This window comes from Pteropus alecto, unplaced genomic scaffold, assembly GCF_000325575.1.
Source record: "Pteropus alecto unplaced genomic scaffold, ASM32557v1 scaffold57, whole genome shotgun sequence".
NCBI lineage: Eukaryota > Metazoa > Chordata > Mammalia > Chiroptera > Pteropodidae > Pteropus > Pteropus alecto.
In genome coordinates, this window is record NW_006442508.1 from 15178056 (window position 1) to 15200139 (window position 22084).

The 22084-nt window shown below is 32.8% G+C and overlaps 1 protein-coding gene across 1 annotated transcript in view; it reads left to right on the top strand.

Annotated features, from left to right (window-relative positions):
• ADGRL3 (adhesion G protein-coupled receptor L3) overlaps nucleotides 1-22084 on the top strand; it is a 566410-nt gene that overhangs the window by 433153 nt on the left and 111173 nt on the right. Inside the window, exon 12 of the mRNA XM_025040294.1 lies at nucleotides 2549-2587. Coding sequence (XP_024896062.1) covers nucleotides 2549-2587 — 39 coding nt within the window. The remainder of the gene's footprint in view (nucleotides 1-2548; nucleotides 2588-22084) is intronic.

Sequence of the window (22084 nt, forward strand, 5' to 3'; positions counted from 1 at the left end):
GGTTTTAGTATTTATTTCTTTTGATATTTAAGTTACTCAGATTTTCCATTACTACCATTAAAACTTAAAAATTTAAATGTATTTCAGGAAATTTGAATTGTAAATAATGAAAATAATTTATTTATTAAATTTCAGAAAACATTTTATGTTTTATGTTTATAAATATAAATAAATGTTATATACATACATAAGCAATATATATGTACATTGTATATAACCTATATACTATATAAGAAGTTTATTGATATAAATATATAAAATAAATTTTGCATATTTTACATATTTGTAAAGAATATAATTTATTTATGTGACAAAGTACCACATAGTAAATTAACATCACGAGGGAAAAGATATTAGAATTGCTACTATCAAATGCCATGTGTACACTGAAAGTTATTGTAGAAATGATCAGTTATTGAAACTGAATGTTAAGCCTTTGAATATCATGATAATTTTTACTGAAAAAGCAAGAATTAGGCACTGATAGACTAATAGCCTCTATAGAATTTACTAAATGAGCATTCCCCTTTAGAATGAAAAATGACTGTTGAGTGGTCTTTTAATATGTATATGTTTAGTTATTTTGTGTCTTGTTAGACTAAGACTCTCATCAAAATGGAAGAATTTTTATTTTTTTTTAGTAATGATGGTACAACATAGGAAACCCTGATATTTTATATGGCAAATACAGTTTTTCCTACAATTTCACTCTCAGAAAATAGTTCAGTTTAATCTAATAGATACAAATTGCTATTAAAGTTTTTTTTTTTTTTTCATGCTGAGCATAAAGGAGTTATTTTTGTCACTTAGTGCCCCCTCATAGAATCATAAGGAAGCTCCTAATAGAATATAATCTACAGCTGCCTATGTAATTTGGGCATGCTGTGATTTTAATGTTATTATCCAAACTGACTAGATGCTATTAATGAATATTGCTGCCAGCTATTGTTATCATAATGTACTGCAAGTAGTAATTTCTATTAATGTTACATATCCATAACATTACTTGTTATAGCAATACTTTGTATCCTTATTTAAAAATGGTGTTGATGTTTGATAGTATCAGGTAAAGCTGGCAATTAATGACACATTCTAACTGGCTACAGCTAATCAGCTTGCCTACTCTGTATATCAAATAACTATGTAATGGGCAAATTTCCATTTGTGAAGCTTTTTAATGCTCTCTTTTGTTTCCCATTTGGCTCTTTTCAATTGTTTATATAATGCGGTTTGTCGTATGTTAATTTGCATGATGGGGTAAGGAGATGGGAGGGCAAAGGTTATTCACATGCTTGCTGGCTCACTCTCATTTCCTGTGGATCCCACTGTTCCCTGAAGCAGTTATAACTCATCAGATTTGCAAACTCAACTCCTTACAAATCAATTGCGCTCCACATTGAAATTCTGGAGGGTTTAGAGTCCTGCAAAACCAAGATGCGAGTCAGTGATCCAGATGACAGCACTAGCAATTTACTTGCACTCATTCCTCACTTAATTCTTTAGAGGAGTAACTGCTCTATGCTCATTGAAGAATGCATGAATTAAAGTTGGGAGAGTGTTAGCCACACAAAAGGCATCAGAGTAACTGCTTCTTAAAACTGAGTAATTTTCTCCTTCGACAATCAAGGCTACTGAAAGGAAAAAAAATAGGGAAAAGGAGGAAAACCACAGTTTAATTTATAAAACTTTGGGTCATTTATTTAAACAGGGCAAATAAGCTTATTAATTATTCATTTTATTACCAGGAAAAAATGTTTGGAACTAAATATGAGTTACTGTTAACCTTTTGCTCAGTTAAACATCACTATGTATACAAATAAACATAAACAGGTTTCTTATCCCACAGAAGTTTCTAAAACGTATATATACATACATACACCTGTTTGGTTTTTTTTTTGGTCAAAACTGTCAAAAGACATTTTTCAAGAAATAAAAGCAATGATAACTCAGTATATTGTTCACATTATTTTAATCAGAAGGTACTTATCCTTTGGTATTTGTCCCTAGAATGCAATAGTCATAATGAATGGGCATTTCAATTTTCTTGATAAACAGAATTTTTTGTATGTTTTAAACATAGAGTTTGTGGTACATATTAAGCATCTCTATAATTTGTAAACCACAAACAATGTACTATCTTTGAAAAATGGGTTTCAAATTTCTGACATAATTTATCTAACTTCATATGTCTTCATTTGTGGTCCATGAATTAATAACTAACCTGATGTGATGTGAAATGAATCACTTCAAATGAATGAAATATATTGATTTTTTACTAATTTATACTAAATTTATTCCAAGATTTCTTTCCATCATTAACAGCTTTACACCATCCAGTTTTCACTCGGGTTGTTCTGAAAGAGTGAAAAAAAAATTTTTCAAGCCACGGCTTACATTTGCTGCTGCTTAGCTTTCATTCTCTTCTGGAAAGTAGTGCACAACAAAATAAGGTGTTTTGTGTAGATGTGTTCTTTTATTTTTCTTGTTTCTTCTGTCACTAACTTGTTTTTTCTATTCTGTGTTTAATCTGCTGTCTTAATGGATTCAGCTTCAGAAAAGAGAGCGCTCTTGCAGAGCCTATGTCCAGGTACTTTCTGCGTTTTTATAAATATGTAAAATTGTTGAATTGTCTCTGTTGGTGATAGCATGTATGGACATCCAATGGAAAAATGATATAAACCCTGTTGAACTGAGGGAATTTCAGGGGTGCATGAGGGTGAGACTGGAAAAACATATAAAAGGGTACATGCTGAAGAGAAATTTGGCAGTGCCACAGCTCTGTCATACAAGAGGAGCGCAGCCTGAGAAACTCGTGGTGTATTTTGATCATCAATAAAAGGTGAGTTGGGTGTAATATATGAGTCTCTAATTTCTTCATAGAAGTATATATGAAAACATTTCATTAATATGTTGGGCCAGCTAATATTTTGGCAGCAAGTCACTCAGAAATGATACTCAGTCAAAGTCATGTAAGACAATGAATAGTCCAGGATACTTGGAATATCATGGAATATAATTTTCTCCAGTTAACATGTTGCAATTTGTTCCTAAGCAAGGTTAAAAACCATTTCTATGTTTATGAATTCTGTGTGAAAAAACAGATCAGTGAAAATCCCAGAACAAGTTTTATAGTTCTTTTTGCAAGAAGAGAAGGGAGGCAAGAGAAGGGAGGCAAGAAGGCAGTGCAGGGGAGGAAAGGGTCTAATAAGTAAATTGACAAAAGACAGATTAACAGGAGGAGAAGAATTTTAATTATATTCTCATGGGAGCCCCATGAAGACATGAGATTCAAAGTCAATGATGCAGCTGCAGTTTATATGTAGTCCTGAGCTAGAGAAAAGGATAAGGGCCTGGGACTTCATAGTGGGAGGATGGAAATTCACCAGAGTATGAGAAGCTCAGATGCTTGATAAACAAATGTTAGTTCTGCCATGCAGAAAAGTCTTTCAGATAAAAATAATTATTTCTAGTAATAACTGTCTTTCTGGTACAGGTTTTCTATCTAAGTTCTTTTAGGTAGTTAAGGAAGAGGTAAAAGTTTTTCCTGAGTATGTTAGGTCTTGATTGCCTTCAGCTCAAAGTAATCTGCATAGCAGAGTGACATATTTTGAGGTGGCATATCAGGAAGGAAGGAAAGTCAAGAAAGAAAGAAAAACATGAAGCCGTATGACTGTAAACTTTATTGTTTAGTATATATATGTATGTGTGTGTATCGTAGCATTTTTAAAAAGGAAGGTCAATTGCATTTATAAAGAGAAATGCCCTCATGAATCAAAGTTACTGGTTCTCAGATTGGCAGATCAAAATTGAAACCTTGTCAGTTTATTCACAGTAAGGGTATTTTGTGAGAGTCATTTAAAAGGGGAAAAAAAATAGTAATTTAAATATCAAACATATTAGGAAGATAAACTTTTAATTTATATTTTACTTTATTAAACAATGAATCTTTGTGTATAAGAAACTGGATTTATTGTTCTAAGGTTTTAGGAAAGAAATTGCTTTGGGAGGTTAATATATATATATATAACCTATACTGTTAGTACATGCAATAGAGAAATGAAAGTATTCTTCAGCATTGAAAGCCGAAGATCATTTGTGAGCAGTTTTCGGATTGTTTTGGGGGCCTTAGAGATAATTAGCCTTTTGCTATTTAAATCTATGAAATGCATGGTCATTCACACACAAATCTCTGATGGAAAATTAATAGCACAGTTTATTCATTGGCTGATTTCCTGGTGTTATAATTGAGTGGCTGTGAGTAAACGTTTCAGCTATTGACTAAACATCTGATAAGACCAAGTACACACAGAGTATTGGTGAAGCAGAAATGCTCTGCTTACTAATACATGGCATTACTTCTGTTAATTTTAACATAGATCATTCTGTGAAATTCTAGAGTGAATATTATTTTAAACTTTAGGCTATATGAATTTTAAAGACTTGTTTATGTTCCCTATTTTTCTATGTTCGGAGCATGTTCTGAGCTATATATTCAACAGGTAAGAAATACACTTGAAGTGTTGTGTGCATTCAATTTGGAAAATGATAATCGTTTAGTCATCATGAGACTTAAAAAATATGGCCTTTTCATGAGCACAATGATTCTTCTAGGTCTGGTTTTGACCATCCAAATCCACTTAGCTTTAAATTATTTAGAGATACAGTGTTTATTTTATGAATTACCTAAATCCATCTTTTATTCTTGCTTCCTATTTTTTGTTTATTTTCCAAAAAAAAAAAAAAAAAAGCACAGTGAAATCAGTACTGTCATCTGTCAGCTGTCAAAACTGATCTGTAGGTGAACAGTTACAAACTTGTTGCTTTGATTTTTTAAATACAGTAATCTTCTAAAACATTATACTTGTGTCTCAATAATTTTGACAAAATTCTGTCCAATATATTTTTTCTTTATTTAATTGTAATTTTAGATTATATTAAAATTCTTGTTGACTACCAAAAAGTAAAAATTGACATGAGTCATAGTAAAAAATATTCTTACCATATATTTGGCATAACACATGCCTTTATTTAAGAAGAGAGTTTTAAATTTTATGCCAGAGAAGATAAGTAAGGCTTGTGTTATATATGAATATTAAATAGCTACTATGGTATAATATTTCCAGAAGGAATCTTAGAGTTGAAGATGAGATAGCTGAGATCTGAAGAGATGAAATGACTGGCCCAAGGTCACATGACTAGCACTAATGGCACTGATGTTTCCCTCTGACATGCATCCAATGCTTCTTCAACACCAACAGTGATTTATTATAGAGAATAAATGCATTTATTAGTCCTAAATTATGTGACCATCACAGTTCAGAGCATTTTGCATAAATTCTTAATATTCACAACAAGCCTGTGATGTAATTATCTATATTCTTTAGTTAGAGAAAATGGGGCCAAGAAAGGATTAAATGACTTTCACAAGATCGTACAGTAATAATTGACAGGGTCCTGAATTCTCAGCTAGGTTTTCCTAATTCAGAAGCTCATGCTATCAATCCATAAGACAGTGCTATTGCAGAACTGACTTTATTATTTTGTATTAGGCATCAGGATATATCATTTGGTTTATATTTATTAATTTATTATACTATGTTTCAGGAATGGTATAGAGTAAAACTTATTTTTCTATATCTTGTTTGTTTTGAGACAGTTCAAACTGGCTATATTTTGTACTGCTATATTAAGGTCAAATACAAATATAATTTGCTTTGAGGTCCTTCTCCCTCTCTCACCACCAGAGGAGACTGTGATTTAAAAATTTTCATATAGAAAATTAAAAAAAAAACAAGTAGATAATATAACTCTATGTTAAAGGAAGAAGTGTCAAACTTTTCCAGAGTACCCTTACAATTTTATATTTCCACCAACAATATATGAGGATTTTGGTTTCTTCGTGTTTTCAGCAACACTTGTTATTTTCTGTCTTTTTTATTATAGCCATCATAGTACAAGTGAATTGCAGAAATCTGTAATTCTACTCATGGGATGGGGGCAAGGGAAGGTTTGGAGTGTAATTCATGACCCAGTAATAAATCACATGGCTCCAAAGAAAGGTTTTTGTAAGAATATGGGAACAGTGTTAGGTAGCTAGTCAGGCATGAGCAACAGGAGTGAAGGCCCAGCTCTGTAACCATAGAAACTTCCCTTAAATACCTTCCTTAAGGACCTTCCAGAGATAAGTTATAAGTTACCCTAAATCCTAGAGCACAAAGGCCTTTAAAGCTGCTGGCTAAACCAGCCACAAACGCATGCGCAGAAAGTACTGCCCATAACTATACCATCATGATAATCTCATGGCTAAGCCTGCAAGTTCATGAATCTAATTATAACGGAGTGAATTCTGAGTAAGCACATGCATAGTAGGCAAAAGGTTATATAGCAGCCAAGTGTCAATCAAAATGACCTCACAAACTAATCACCTAAGAATGCTTTTGGAACCACCCATCACGGCCCAAATATAATGCAGACCTTCCCACTTGTGTGTGGTTATAGCTCTCTTTGATAAAAACCCACTCTTCTCTTTAGGGTGTACTATCTTATCTCTTCAACTCCCAAATTCCATAGGGCTGCAGCCTTTCCTAGTATGGCCCATCTCCTTCTAAAATCTAATTTCAATAAATCTTTTTCTAAATCTCGCCAACCTGTAATTCTTTTCTAAATCTCGTCAACCTGTAATTCTTTGTCGATGGGGAAGAACGGAGAGGCAACACAAAATACCACCATTCTCTTCCCCCATGCCACTGGGGTGACGCCAGATTCCACATCACCCCAGTGGTAACACTTCCTTTTTTTTTTCTCCTTTTTATTGAAAGGCAGATGTTATGTATGTTCTTTGAAGCTTCTGGTATTTAAAACAAGTCTTTTTAAATTTTAATTTGTAACTATAATTTGCTCATTTTATTTAATTTATTTATATTGTTGGTTTTACCTTAATTATCCACTAGAAATCTCTATCTAAGATACCGGCAGTACAAAAACAATCTCAATCCTCAAATGGAAAACATCATATAGTAGTTAACAACAAAAACATCCAAGAATTAATAATTGAGCACATGTGCCCAGTAACCTTATCAGCATTGGGAATACAGCAGTACAAGTAACAAGCAAATATTCTACTTTCTCGCCTAGGGTGAAATTTCTAGGAGCAGAATATAAATAATATACTAAGTATATGAAATATATGGTATATGAGATGGTGATAAATGCTAAGGAGAAAAAAACAAGAATGTGTAGGGGGTGGAAAATTTTTTCTTCTACCTGTCTAGATTCTTTGCTAATAACCAAATGAGATAGATTTGCAAGAGGAAAACAAAAGTTTAATAACATCTATACCTCCTGTATATATGGGAGAGACCCATGAAAACTGAATAACTCACCAAAATGGCCGAAACCATCACCTTAAATACCATTCTCAGCTAAAGATAAAAGAAGATGTTGGGGGTGGGGAGAGTCAGTTATGGGAGGTTACCAAGAAAAGCACAGTAAACAAGAATAAAGTTGTTGTGCAGATTTAAATCATTGTCTTCTCCATTGTTAAGAGTTTCAGAGATTGAGTCATCCTTGTCTTCCTGGTACAGAGAGGGAGACATCTTTACAAATGGAGATTTGCTTTATAAATATGTCTACACTTAGTTTTCAGAGCTTCTCCTATGTCTACTGTTTCTTAAAAATAACCGGCTTTAAATAATCCTTATTCTATAGAGACATGCTTTGAGATGGCAAATTCTTCTCTCTTAAAAAAGCAGGAAATAAATCATTGAGGTAATACTTGAGCAAAACTCTGAAGGCCGTGAAGGGGAGAACTATGCAGATATGCGGAAAAAAGCATTCTAGAAGAGAGACAGAAAGTTTCTGATGCAGAAATATGCCCGTGATGTTCCATGAGGCCAGTGCAAGTGGGACAAAATGAAGGAGAAGAGGATAATAAGAAATGAATTTTGGGGGTGGCAAGTGCCCGTATCAAATAGACCATTGCAAGGACTTTGGCTTTTATTCAGAGAGACATTGTAAATGAGCAGAAGGAAGACATGACCTGATGTGTTTTAAAAGTGGAAGATAGATTATAGCAGGAAAACTAAGGGCTGAAACAGGGTCACCAATTGAGAAATAACAGTCACATAGAGTAGAATACGAGTGTGGGATGCTGAGATAATTATTAATGTTCAGGATTTGTTTTTAAGTGAGAAAAATTCTGTTTGTCTCACTTAAAGGGATTGTATATGAAGTATCAGAGAGGAGTTGAAATGGTAGAAAGTGTTTTGCTTGGACACCTGGAAGGATGAAGTCACCATTTATTGATATGGGCTAATGAGTGACCTATTTGGGAGGGCATGAAATGAACTTTACTTGGAGAATCTTATCTTTGAGATTCCTATTAGAATGCAATATAGATGTTACAAATGCCTTTAGATATACAAGCTTGAACTTTAGCTGAGAGGTCAGGCTTGAAATAATCAGTAATGTTTCACTTAGAGTGGCATTTACAGCCAGTTTACTAGATGACTTACTAGAGAGAAAAAGAATCTAGGGATGAACCCCAGGACACTGTCACATTAAGAAGTCAGGGAGAGGAAGAGAAACCAGCAGTAGCTACCAAAGAGCAGCCTTAAAGAAGGAGGGGGACCTGGAGAACATGGCATCCAGGAACCCACTCAAGCTCTGCTTTCGCAGAGAAGGAAATGATGTCAAGTGCTGCTGAATCTGCTCAGAAATGCTGATACAGCTTTGCAAGGATAAAAATACTGTCAACTTTTGATTGATTTTTTAAAAATTCCAAAGCTTAGACATCTATATTATTATATGTACTACCTAAACATTTTTACCTGTTCCTTTCGTTTTTTGTCTTTAATGCAGACTTTCTGTGAACCAAAGTTGCTACTTGCACCTTTGACAAAGTGCAAATTGAATTATGCCAGTTTTACTTGTGTGCCTTTGGTATATAAGACAAGAAGAATTCTAACCTCCATTTATACTGCTAGGAAGAAATTAATGAGTATTTTCAAAATCCTTGTTTAGTCACTTAATTGGCTGTGTGACAAAGAGCTCTGTGGTGCATGTCAAACAACTTTCAGAGTCCTCTAATGATTTGTGCTTTGCTTGACTTGTGATACTATTCTGTGTGGCCTGTCAGGCTGGATCTCCTTGTTAAAGTGGCTAGAATAAATTGGCTAGCAGTGTGCATACAATGTAGTATATTAACTACAGCAACAGGGAGTACTTTCAGCAGCTCTTTCAAGAGATTTCAGTGTTTGCCCATAAGCATCAAAGCCAACCCAAACTTTCATTTAATATAATTAAAAGGACATCTGAAAGTAGTTTGAATCACAGCAGGTTCTTGAGGTTTGGTAACCCTTTGTTAAAACCCTGTGAACTTAATATATTTCACAGCTTGATAAATCTGCTCTTGATTTGTGTCAGTAAGAGAGAAAATATAAATCTGCACCCTGCATGTTTCTGGTGCCCTGAACCTATTGCTAAAAGACACTGAGATCAAAGAAAGTGACTTCTATCTACAAATGCAGAGTAGATTTCTTTAGCTTAAGAAGTTATAAGAATTCTCTTCTGTAAGTAGTGATTAAATGATGTTATAAGGCAATGATTGACTAAAAAGGCAGTAAAACTATATGTAATGTAAGTAGAGTAAATTATAGAGGTATTATTCAAGAGCTTGAATAAATGTAACGATTCAGAAACCTCCAAAGGACAATGACAGATGTTGATGATGGAAATCCTGCTTTGACACACAAAGAACATTATTCTGGGAATCTCTCAAAATTCCCGTAGTGAACGTATCAGGTCAGGCAGAGATGGCTGCTTTATGAAGTCATTTCTGACTCTCCTATTTTGCACATTTCCTATAAATAAACAAAATGTTTCAGCTGTTGTTTGTATATACATGGTTTGCGAATGCTTCAGGAAGTAATTTAATGAGGATGAAAAAAAGCTCTTCTGTTTTTAAATAAAATGTTTTCGTCTAAAACAAAAACATTTTCTTCCTTCTTTTTACCAAATGGTATTCTTTTCTCCCTAATGATTTCCTGATCAAAGTCATTATTTAATTGTAAAATGGTTTATTTAAAGTCCATTCTAATCTGATGTTTGCTTTCTGAATGTGAGTTTACCTTCAGAAAAGTTTTAAATACATAGAACATAAATAGATATCATTTTTGTGCAAGCACAAGAGAATACACATCGACTTATTTTACTTTCTCTCTAACAGCTTTATGATCACATAGCTAACCAGAAGGAAAAATATATTAAAAATAGTATTACAGATTTAAGATCCTACTTTCTGGAAGTATCATTAACTTTTCTGGTACAGGTCAGAAGAGAAATGGAAATTTTAAGGTTTAATTTGCAGTAAAGTAGATGCCTGATGGCTCGGAACCAAACAAATGATATTTTAGTACTGCTCCCAACAGAGTTATAATTTGTATTATTTTCCCTTATCTAATGTATGAATTTTGTACAGCTGGTAGTAACAGCAACTTGACTATGGTAACTTAAGTAAGCCAGGGCTTTATTCTCACATATAAAAAAGAAGTGTAGACACTGCCATCGAGAATTAGCATGAAAACTCTACATCAGAAACCAAGGCTTCATCTGTTTTCCTTCTCTGTGATCTTTAGCACATGGGCTTCCATCTTCAATATGACTAGAAAGCTACTTAGGTTTCAATCATCACTTCACACTAACCTCTAAACAGGAAGAACAAGAAAGATAAGTAACTGAAAGATTTATCTCTTAGAACTTTCCAGAAGTCTCTCTCAACTGCTTCATATCATATCCCATGGGCTGGTCAATTGTCAAAGCTAAACGCTACATTAATAGGTATAGCTTCACAGCTGGGCACAGGGTCCAGTGATTCTGTGTTTAAGGCAAGAGAGTTACTTGGCAGCTAGCATTCTTAGATGCAACCAGAAATACTTTTTTTTTTCTTATTTAATGATATATATTGATATCTTTATCCAGTTTTGACATAATAACCTACCATAGATTTATGACAATAGCAGGGTTACATTTGAACCCTAAGTACAGATTAATATGTTCTTTCGATTATTCAGTTAGTTATAGTTTGAGGACGATCATTTTGTTAAAAGAAAAAAAAAAGATTATTTTAAATCATTATCAGATGACCTTTTTCTTCTCTAAGTAACATCTTGAATGGCTAATATAGAGACACATGGTTTAAAATTCAAAAATTAGAATAATAAATACGCCCCCTGCTCACCAAGGCTGCTTCATTGCTAACTCTGATGCATGCTATTGACACTGTGATATATTTGAGTGGTGTCCCCTTAGAGTTACTTAGTATAACCCTACCTCTCACCTCTCTCCCAGTCTTTCAGCTCTCCTCCTTTAAAGCAATCATTGGTATCAGCCTCTTAAATATCGTACCAGAGGAAACTCTTTTTATTCACATCCATGTTTTTATAATGTTCCTTTATAAAGCTTGTCATACAATCACAAAACAGTGCCATTCTCCTTGCCTAGAATAAAGACTTTGGGAGTAGTTTTTGGCAAACCCACACAATGAGGTACCGTTCCACTGCTGAAAAGAATAAATGTGTAGTGACGATCACAAGGTAGACTTGTATCATGGTTTATATCAACAAAACAACTTAATCCTTCATCTGTAGGAAACTGGCTGAAGGAACTGCTATGCCAAATAATGGAACACTCTTTTGCCCTGGAGAGAATGAGGTAGATTTTATATTGAATAAAGAAGATGGGTGTGATATATTATAAAGTAAAAACAAACAAGCAAGCAAAAACCAATAGATAATAGCATCATTATAGTGATCACATTTATTTTTGTGTATGTGTAAATATTTACAAGTCTGGAAGAGTCCAAAACACACTGTCAAAGTGATTACTTTGGGAGAGGTGGGTGTTGTTGTTCCTTAAACAGACTTTTGGGTTTTAATTTATATACTTCTGTATTTTTTAACCATTTACAAGCCTATACTTTAGTTTAGTTTAGTTTTGTTTTGTTTTTTACTAATAGAAATTATTTTTTGGAACAGTTTTAAATTTACAGAAAAATGGATTAGATAATACTGAGTTCTCATATGTCTCCCCTACAGTTTCCTCTATTGTTAATATCTATCATTTGTATGATACATTTATTATAATTAATGAATTAATATTGACATATTATTATTAATGAAAGTGTATAGTTTACTCAGATTTCCTTAATTTTTACCTACGTTCTTTTTCTGTTTCAGGATCCTATTCAGAATATCACATTACATTACATACATACATATATTACATTACAATCATCATGTCTCAGGCTTCTCTAAGCTGTGACAGTTTTTCAGATTTTCCTCCAAGCTTGTCCTTTTTAAAGTCAGGAAAATGTGTTTTCCATTTAGTAAAAAATAGCCTCTATAGTTTAAGAATAACATAGAATTAGTCATTGATTCATTCGCTCAGACAATTATTTGTGCGCTCTTGTGTTTCAAGCACTGTTCCATGTGCAGCAATCCAAGCGTAAAGACAAGCAGAATTTCTACACTTGTAAAGCTCACATCCTAGTTGGGTAGAATGAAGTTTGGGTAGGAGATAGATAATAAATCAATCAAAATAGTAAAATAAAAGAATGGCAGAAATATAAATGAAAACAGAGTCATGTTAAGTGGAAGTGACCACTTGGTTACTTTAGATTGTTTATCAGGGGAGACTTTCTAATGAGGTGACAATGAAGAGAGTCCTAAGCAGTATGACATTAGCCATGTGCCTAACTGGAGAAAAAGCATTCCAGGATCAGAGGTCACCCAGGCCACACTGTGAACTTCGTGTGGTTGAAGGGTTTTGAAAATAGAAAGAAGGCCAATATCCAGAAGCAGTGGGTTAAGGGAAAATACCGGGGTAGGAAAGCTATGGAAAGGAGTTAAGATTCTAGATACCATTAAGGAGCTTTAACTAGGGTCATGACATTATATTCTTGCATGATTATTTTGGTTGCAAACTTTGTTTTCCTCTGATATCCATTCTTATAGCTTCAGCTGTCACCTTTATGAAGGTGATTCTCAAAAAGACATTAAGCAATAGCTTTACACACTTAAAATTCTTCTGTTAATCCAGTCTCCCTATTGCTGAATAATGTTTTAAAAATGCGAATTGAATCATGACTTGACACTATGCAGAGACTTTTCATTACTCTCCTTTTTCCATTAAGAACAAATTGCCCTTTTGGGGCTAGTGTTTGAGAATTTGATTCTTGTTGATTTCCCACACCTTGAACCATCTTTTCCCACGTTCTTGGATTCTGCACTCCCGAACCACTTAATTATTTTTAGTTCATGTCCTATGCCTTTGTGGTCATAGCACCTTCTGCTTAGATTACTTCTAAATTTGTTTCTTTTTTCTCTATCCTTTCATCTCGATAACTTTGACTTAATCTGTCAAGACCCACTTTATATGTCACTTACTCTAAAGAAGCGTTTTTGATTTTTGTCCTACTTAGTCTGGATAAATGCCCTCTCATGTGACCTTATAACACCCTCAGTTTTCTATTTATTATAACATTTATCAAGCTACATCTTAATATCTGTTCACTCTTCTATCTCTGAGCTTCTTAGGAAAGAACAATGCCACTTTTATTTCTATATTCTAAAGACCTTTTAAACTGTACTTAGCACATACAAAGTAACCTCTAAATATTTATGGTGTAATTGAAGCTCAAGGCCTGTATTTCCCATGGCCTACTGGTATGTCCACTGCAATTGAAATCCTCGAAATGCTTGTCTACACTATCGCCGATCCCTCTCCCATTCCCTTTTAAATTTACCTCATCAGGCTTTTGCCTTCACCACTGTGCTACAGCTGCATTGTTGAGATGCTAATGACTTCATTCTGCTAAACTCAGTTGTCAGTTGTCAATCACCTGACCAATCAGAAACATCTGACACAAATGATCACCCCCTCTTCCTTGATATGCTCTTGATTTTCCTCCTATTTGATACTTCTTTCCAGTCTCATTTGTTGGTTCCTCCTCTTCTCCCAATCCCTTAAGGCTGGAGTGCCCTCTAGCTTAATACTTAGTCCTCTCATTTTTCTTTGTACAGTCACTGCCTTGGTTATCTATCTCACTGATTTAAATACTACCTATATGCCTATGACTCATAAATGTTATATTCAGCTCAGACCACTCTCCTGAACTCCAAAATTAATTTTCAAGCTCACTTCTACATATCTTTACTTTATTGTCAAATAGACACCTCAGACTTTCCATGTCCATAATGGAATTTCTAATCTTCACTCACAAACTAGTTTTACATGCAGTCGTCACCTACCCTTACAATTTTCTTTCTCTTTGCTCCCAGTATGGCCTCCTTAAGGTTTTAGAACATGCAAATGATGTTTCTACTTGGGAACTTTTATTCTGATTATTCCTTCTGATTAGAATATCTCTTCCAAATATCTGCATGGCTAACTCCCTAACAGCTTAGTCTTTCTGAATGGTCACTTTTTCAGTGAGGCTCTCCTGAACCATTACTATATAAAATCACAAACCATTCTTTCTCCAACCCTACCTCTGACCCCTGACTTTAGATCTTTCTATAATGTCTATTTTCCTTTTATTTTGTGTGGTACTTAACTATTATCTATATCTTTTTTTTTTTTTTAATCTCCTTGACAGAATGTTCAATTCTAGGATTTATTTTTCTCTACTTTGTTTAAATTGTATCCCAAGATTCTAAAACAACATTGACACATATTAAATGCTAAAGAAATATTTATTGAATGAATAAATGTCCAATTTCAAAGATACACAATTTTGAACAGTTTATCCCTTAAAAGCAGCTTTTCTTTTCTTTTCTTTTTTTCTATTTTACAACCATTCTACCAGTTACCCATTTAAAAAAAAAGAAATCTAAAGTTATTGTTTCAAGAAGAAGGGTATTTTGGATGTGTTTACATTTGAATTCATTTTGAAACTGGTGGAAACTCTCTTCCCTTGACTTGTATGATATCACACTCTCCTGGCTACTTCCTCTTTCTTCACCTCAGGTGTTGACTATTCTTTCTACATTTTCTTCCCTATATTGTTAATGTTTCAGGGTCATTGATTCTTCTCACCCTACTCAGTTTATCTGGGTAATGTCAGACATATTAATGGCTTCAGTGACCTTATGATGCTTAAACCTTTGTCTCAAGAACACATATTTGAGTAAGCTCCAAGCTGATGAGGTTAAGAACATGCAACCCCAAAATATGCCACTTAGGCATATTGATTATTTTGAAGGCAATTGAGAAATAGCAGATGAGGAAAGGTTCTCTGTTTCCCCCATTTCTTCCTAAAAGCAGATCATAAAATTTCCCATGTACTTAGAAGAGAAGAATATTCTTATCACCAGAGAATGGCAATCAATGCCAAAATGGATCTGTACAAACATACTAAAATAACCCTTATCTTCCATTAGTTTCCACTATATATTTTCTAGTCACTTTTCCCAAATTTACTGCTGCTAGAATCTCAAACCCTTTTCCTTTATCTTGTCACTTAACAAATTTATTGTTTTTCATTTGTAAAAAGTATATAAGCTCTTCAGTCTTAACTACTTCTTCAGGTCTTCATTTTCCTATGAAGGCTCTTGTGTGCACATACAAATATTAAATAAATGTTTTGTGCTTTTCTCTTAATAACGCTATCTGAAGTCAGTTTAATTCTCAGACCTAGTCACAAAATCTAAGAAGATTGAGGAAAGGTTTTCCTTCTCCACAAGGTTTATCTAGACTCTTCTAATTGTTGCCATTCAAGTACTTTACATTTAAAATAGGCAACACTGAAATCATCACGTTCTGTACATTCTTCCCCCATACGTACTTACGATACCTTCTGTCTTTTAACAAACATAAATTTACTCTTGTTTTTTTATTCCCATTTTGAGTGCCTGATTGCCTACTTCCAAATTCTGTGCACCAAACTTTTTTTTATTAGTTTTCTCACCAACTGACTTTAATTAATCAACAATTATTATGTATTTTTGTAATCTCTGCTTTGGAGAGTATTAAATATCTTTGTAATCTCTACTTTCCTCCATTCCCAGAGCCAGAATGCATGAATTTGAACCTTGGTTCTGCCTTGTTAGCTAATTAGCCTTTAGCAAGTTACTTAACGTCTGAGTCTCAATTTTCTAACTGCAAGGGGAGGATAATAATAATTTCTACCTCTTTGGGTTATTGTCACAATAAAAGGAGGTGATACATGTAAAGCATTCAAATGAAAGTCTGGAACACACTCAATAATTATTAACCATTATAATTTATATCATTCCCCTACTTTAAACCTTTCAGTAACTTCTTACCTTTAGGAAGAATTTCAAATATCTTAACATGGTTTGCAAGCCTCTTTGAAAACTAGCCTTCACTCACTCACTAATTTGCCATTGAACCCCTTGCACTCTTTGTTCTGCCATAAGGAATTTTTTCTTGTTCCTCTGACATGCCTGTTTTTTCATCCCTGTACCTATAAACATATGCTCTACCCCTTGCCTATTTGGTTAATGTTTAGTTTAAGCTTGGATTTCTACTTCATGGAGCCTTTCCAATATAGAGCTTAAACTCTGTATTTCCTCTCTTATAATGCTTATCATGTTACATTTGAATTACTTGTATAATTTTTTGGTCTCACTATATTGTCATAACTTTAAAGGAACATCTGTCTTTCTTTTGACATCACAATTGAAGGTACTTAGATAATATTTGTTAAATTAATGTTGAGTTAGGAAGAAGTTTGAGTTAACTTTGTAGCTCTATTTTTTTTCTGTAATTATATAGATTTATTTGGCAGCAATCATTTAATGTAAAATGAGATTTTAAAAATAATAGTCACTTACAGTTTGCTATAAACAATAAATTTTTAAACAAGTGTTTTCTTGAGGCAGAGTCTTTTCTATAAAATTTTAATTTCATCCTGTTCTACTGTTAAAAGTTCTTATTACTATTTTAAGATCAGTTGTGTTATCCAATCTAATTTTAATTAAGACTTGAAAATGCCAACACTTTTCTGTAATATAAAAGGAAATTCAGAGATTAGTAGTTTTTACATACTTAATAATGTTAAATGACAGTGATTATAAAAAGAACCTTAGGTTTATTGATCAGATGCGTAAATATCAGTGACTCATCTTCTCATAAAAACCTTCAAGTTCAAAACTGTTTTGAAGATTCTACTAACATTTGACCTTTAAAATTTTGATTTGAATCAATATCTAAACACAGATTTAAGTACAATGTGCCTATTCAGTAATGATTTTAAACTTAACACTCTATTTTATTTTATTCTCAACTGATAAACTTCATATCGTGAAATCAAAAATGAAGAATTAAAGTTGTTTTTACTTTTTCAAATTATAAATAAATATAAACTATATTTACATACATAAGTGTAATCAGAAAGCAAGAGATGGGAACAGAGGAGACTGGAAGACTTATTTCTTTCTCTACATATCTGGAGATTTATACATGAAAAATATTTAATATATAAGAAAAATATTTAAACATAACTGTATATATAAATGGCAATAGTAAAACCGCAATGTTCAACATAAAATGTCCTGTATAAACTGATAAATATCGCATTCAGGAGACCACATCAAAAACCAAAAATACAGAAGTAAAGAGTAAAATAAAAATGTCATAGTATTAGGCAGTTTTTCAAAAGAATGTCAGCAACTTATGAATTTAAATTTATCTACTAATAGGAAATAATTGCTCTCAACTTTCTAATGGGCTGCCAAATAATGATTTGCATACTTATAAATTTTTATTTTGTTTTAACACAAAAGAACTTAAAAAATAATGAATGAATTTATATAGAATTCATTCCCTACTTTGCTATTTTTCTTGGATTTATAAATTTAATCGCCATTCATCCTTTAATATTTTCTGAAGAAATTTTCTTAAAAAAAGAAATCTAAATATATAACTCCTTTACTTAAAAATCTTTAATAACTATACATTTTCAACATAATGAAGCCCAAAGTTATATCATACGGAAGATCTATGTTTTGACTTCTACATACTGTACTACTTTCATTTCTCCTACCATACTCATCTTTTAACATTCTCCATATACCATTCTTCTCATCCCAAACACATTACATTTTCTGCCTTAGTATTTTTTTTTTTTTTAAATCATCAACATGCTTACTATGTACTTTAGCCTCAAATTTCTCCTTCATAATCAAGGAAAGTTTATTCGTCTTTTAGTGTCTAACTCAAAATCATACACCTTCTAGGATCTTTTCTTGATCCTCCTCAGCAAGAATTCATTATTTTTTGTCCCATATGCTATGAGTTTTTAGCTTTATTTTGTGCTTACCTTCTGCCATGTATCATAGGCAAATTGAGGGCAGATTCCATGTTTTCCTTCTGTTTTCTAACCTCATCCAACAATGAAATTCCTAGTTTTTTGCATACCATACATATCATACATATTTAACAAAACCTTCATTTAATTACATTGAAAGTGAGCTTTGCTACACTTAAAAACATTTTGGAAAGATTTTTATGGAATATATTTTTATGCTTAGTGGTCTGCATTCACTACAATAACATGTGGTTCTGCTTTTTCTTTTCTTTTTTTTAAACTCTGAGTGTCTTAATTCCACCAAATTCAGCCTTTTTTCCTTGCAGAACATACTGATATCTGAGCACTTTATTCTCTCAGAATTCTTGGGAGACATGGCAAAACATTGTAGAACTGGAAGGTGGTGCTTTGTTTCCCTATTGTATATGAGGTCATTCATGATTTGATAGTAAAAGTAGGTTATCTTTATTTAATGGGCATTTATTGCATACCCGAAGTGTCTCAAGGCACTAAAATTTACCCGGGAAAACACAAATGAACAAGATGTCTTCTCTTAGAACATCATGGCCTAGTCAGAAAGCCAGAACTTTTCTTGAGTGAGAGATCTAAAATAGTAGTTTGGGTAAATAAATAGATGCTTTAGATAATGCTATATGATACAAAGAAAACAAATCAGGTAATAGATTTAAGGGTGGGGAGATTCTCCCTAGGTATGCTGATAATGGAAGAACTCTGAGCAGTTGATAACTTGAGTTAAAACCCGGATGATGATCTCATGATTAAAAAGCTTGTGTTTAGAAAAAAATACAATAGTGGAAAAGTTATATATCTCTTCATGAGGCAGTCATTAAATTTGGATCTTTATTTTGGTTGTTTTCAGATGAAAGAAGAGGGATAGCTAAATTCCCCAGGTGATTCTGCTTTCCTAGTTTGAGATTTACTGCTCTCCTGGGTTAGAAGTGTCATTGACATGTTTCACACCATTGATCCTTTTGTGTATTCTTGCTAAGGAATCCTACGCTATTTCACAAGCACACCCTCCTAGAAATAATGGCAAAAGTTGTTATTGGAAGGATATATAGCTGTTATTTCCCCAAAATTTTCATAGTAGTTATAACACATAATTAAATACTCCCTTTTGAAATATATCAAGTATAATTATATAATTTATAACATCTTTTAACAAACATACAATTATATGCTGTGAGTAAAACTAGTCAAATGAATTTGCTTAAGATCTGAATAATGATAAGTGGTCCAATAATGTTGTATAATGCCAATATATATTCAGAAGGACATTGTAAATCCATGATCATGGTATGAATCTAAGTGACTTTTGACACTTTCTAATTTATGTTTGAGTTCTAGAAAGAGTCAAAAGTCTAGTCCATAAATTGTATAATGAAAAGAGTTATCCGATAGTAGGATGCCTCTATCTAGTCTCAATTTGAAACATGAGACTTACTTTCTTATGTAGTTTAAACTCTGTTGACTGGTTAGAAAACAAATTTGTCCAAAGGCACACTGAAATTTAGTGGCAGAACTAGAATGCAAATTTCCAGCAGCCAACTCTGATTTAGTTTCTATTAATTAAAAAAAAAAAAAAATAGTGAAGTGAGTTAGCATTTAGTTTCCAGCAAGGACATCATTGATTAAATTTACTTTTCAAAATTTTGGGTTTCAGTCTGTACCTGTCAAAACTATTAGGTGATTTTATTTTTTTTCAATCCTGGATTGATGCATAGTGGTGAAAATGTAAATTTCTTTAATATAAATTCAAGACCAATCTTATTTTTTTTCTACTTTAGAATATAAATTTTAGGTCAAGAAAATATAATAGAAAAGAGAAATCAGTGACAGCTGTTAGATAGATATTAAAGTGATGTCTTAGTAATTCACTTTGATCAAATTCATTGTACATTTCCCATTCAACTGTTCAACTTGGTTCTAAGTATAGTTAAGCTCATTTCTTTGTAAATAAATAAAATGAAAATCTACCTGTTTTTAAAGAGATGTTGTTGGCCTTGTAAAAATAATTCAAATAACTAGTTTGACCAAAAAAAATTTATGATCAGATGTCATCATTTGTGGGTAAAATAACAAATGCATAAGTGTAATAAAGAAAACAAAATATAAATGTCCTTTTATCATCGAGGCGTTGTGACTATTTGGCCTTCATTAAACTGGTAATAGCAACATGTCAGCAACCTTTGGAAAGCTTAAACAAATTGTATTAATTATACAGCTGTTATCAAAATTAACTTAATTGTGCTGTCTCATTAGCAGGAAATAGGTCAGTTTGTTCAAATGTCTAGAACACACATTATGAACTATTTAATACACATGTTCCTCTACTCTCCTATTCCTCAAAGCTTCATGTAGTATAGTTTTTAGTAATTAAGTTCTGTAACAGGTCTGTTTATAAAGATTGCATTGCAGAAGTTATTCCTTCCAAATTTCTCTTCCATGTGAGTATTTTGCAGTCATCAGGTATGACTTGTGCTTCATTCAGTGAAGACCTCTTTTCTTCTCACACTGGACTTTGATAACAAATAAAAGTGAAGATGAGATTATACTTTAAGCACTTATTATGAGCCAGGCAACCTTATGAAATATTATATTATCATCTCTAATTTACGAGTTAGGTAAATTGCTCAACATTACACAGCTAGTAAGTGACAGAGTCCAGATTCAAACTTAGCTGATATGGTTCTAAATCTGACATTTCTGATTTTAATACTGCAGAATTTTGTCTGTTCAAGCCTTGTGTTGACATTTCCTTATAATTATACTTAAATCATAACAAGTGATTTTATGAGAATAAATGACTGTTAGATTTGTCTTTACCTACCCAGGTTTTAGGACCATATTTTAAGTCTCCTATTTCTATGATAAACTTGGAAATTTAGGGAGCTTTAATAAAAAGCTTCTCTAAAGACTTTTGGGAAGAAGCAATTGTTGAAAATGTACTCAAAATTTATAACTATGAAGAAATATTGCATGTTAGACATTTTCAGTTACAAAACTGAGATTAATTAATAAGGGATGCCTTTGATTCATTTGCTACCAATTTAAAGATGTGGTATTTTAGCTGAAGCCATCTCTTATAAAAAGTTTCTATTTAGAACATTCTCAGAATTGATCATAGTTGTTTCTTTTTCTTTTTTCTTCCTTTCCACTTTTTAAGTTTAAAAAATTAAAAGTAATAAAGGCCAGAACAGAAATACTGTATTATCCTCAAAAAATGTTCCCTGAGGTGAATTTTAAATTAACCAATGTAAGACTATTAACTAATGCTAAAATGGCTGCTCCTTAAAGAATAGACATAATTTCTGTTGCATGTGAGATTTTTCAGAGCATTTATAATGAATTCAGAAGATTATCTAATCCCAGAAAGAATACTTTGAACTCAAGAGGTTTGTGCTATTGGCTTTAGAAAATACCTAAACTTTTTTTTTGTTTTCTATTTGGTACCACCTTTCTGCTATATCCTGTTGACATTACCCCTATAGAGAACTTCCTGAAAAGCAGATCATTTTGTTGTGATCCGGAGATGCTTTTATTTGGCTTCTAGGTCATGCTTTAAGCTCAGAACAAATGACAGAGCTAAGCACACTATATGAAAATGTCCAGTCATTAAACTCATGAGAGATTTTTTTTTTCTTTTTTTAAATGATGCAAAGTACTCAGGTTGTAAGTAGGACTATTTTACATAAAAGTCCAGTGAAGTCGATTTTTGGCCAGAACTTGGAATAG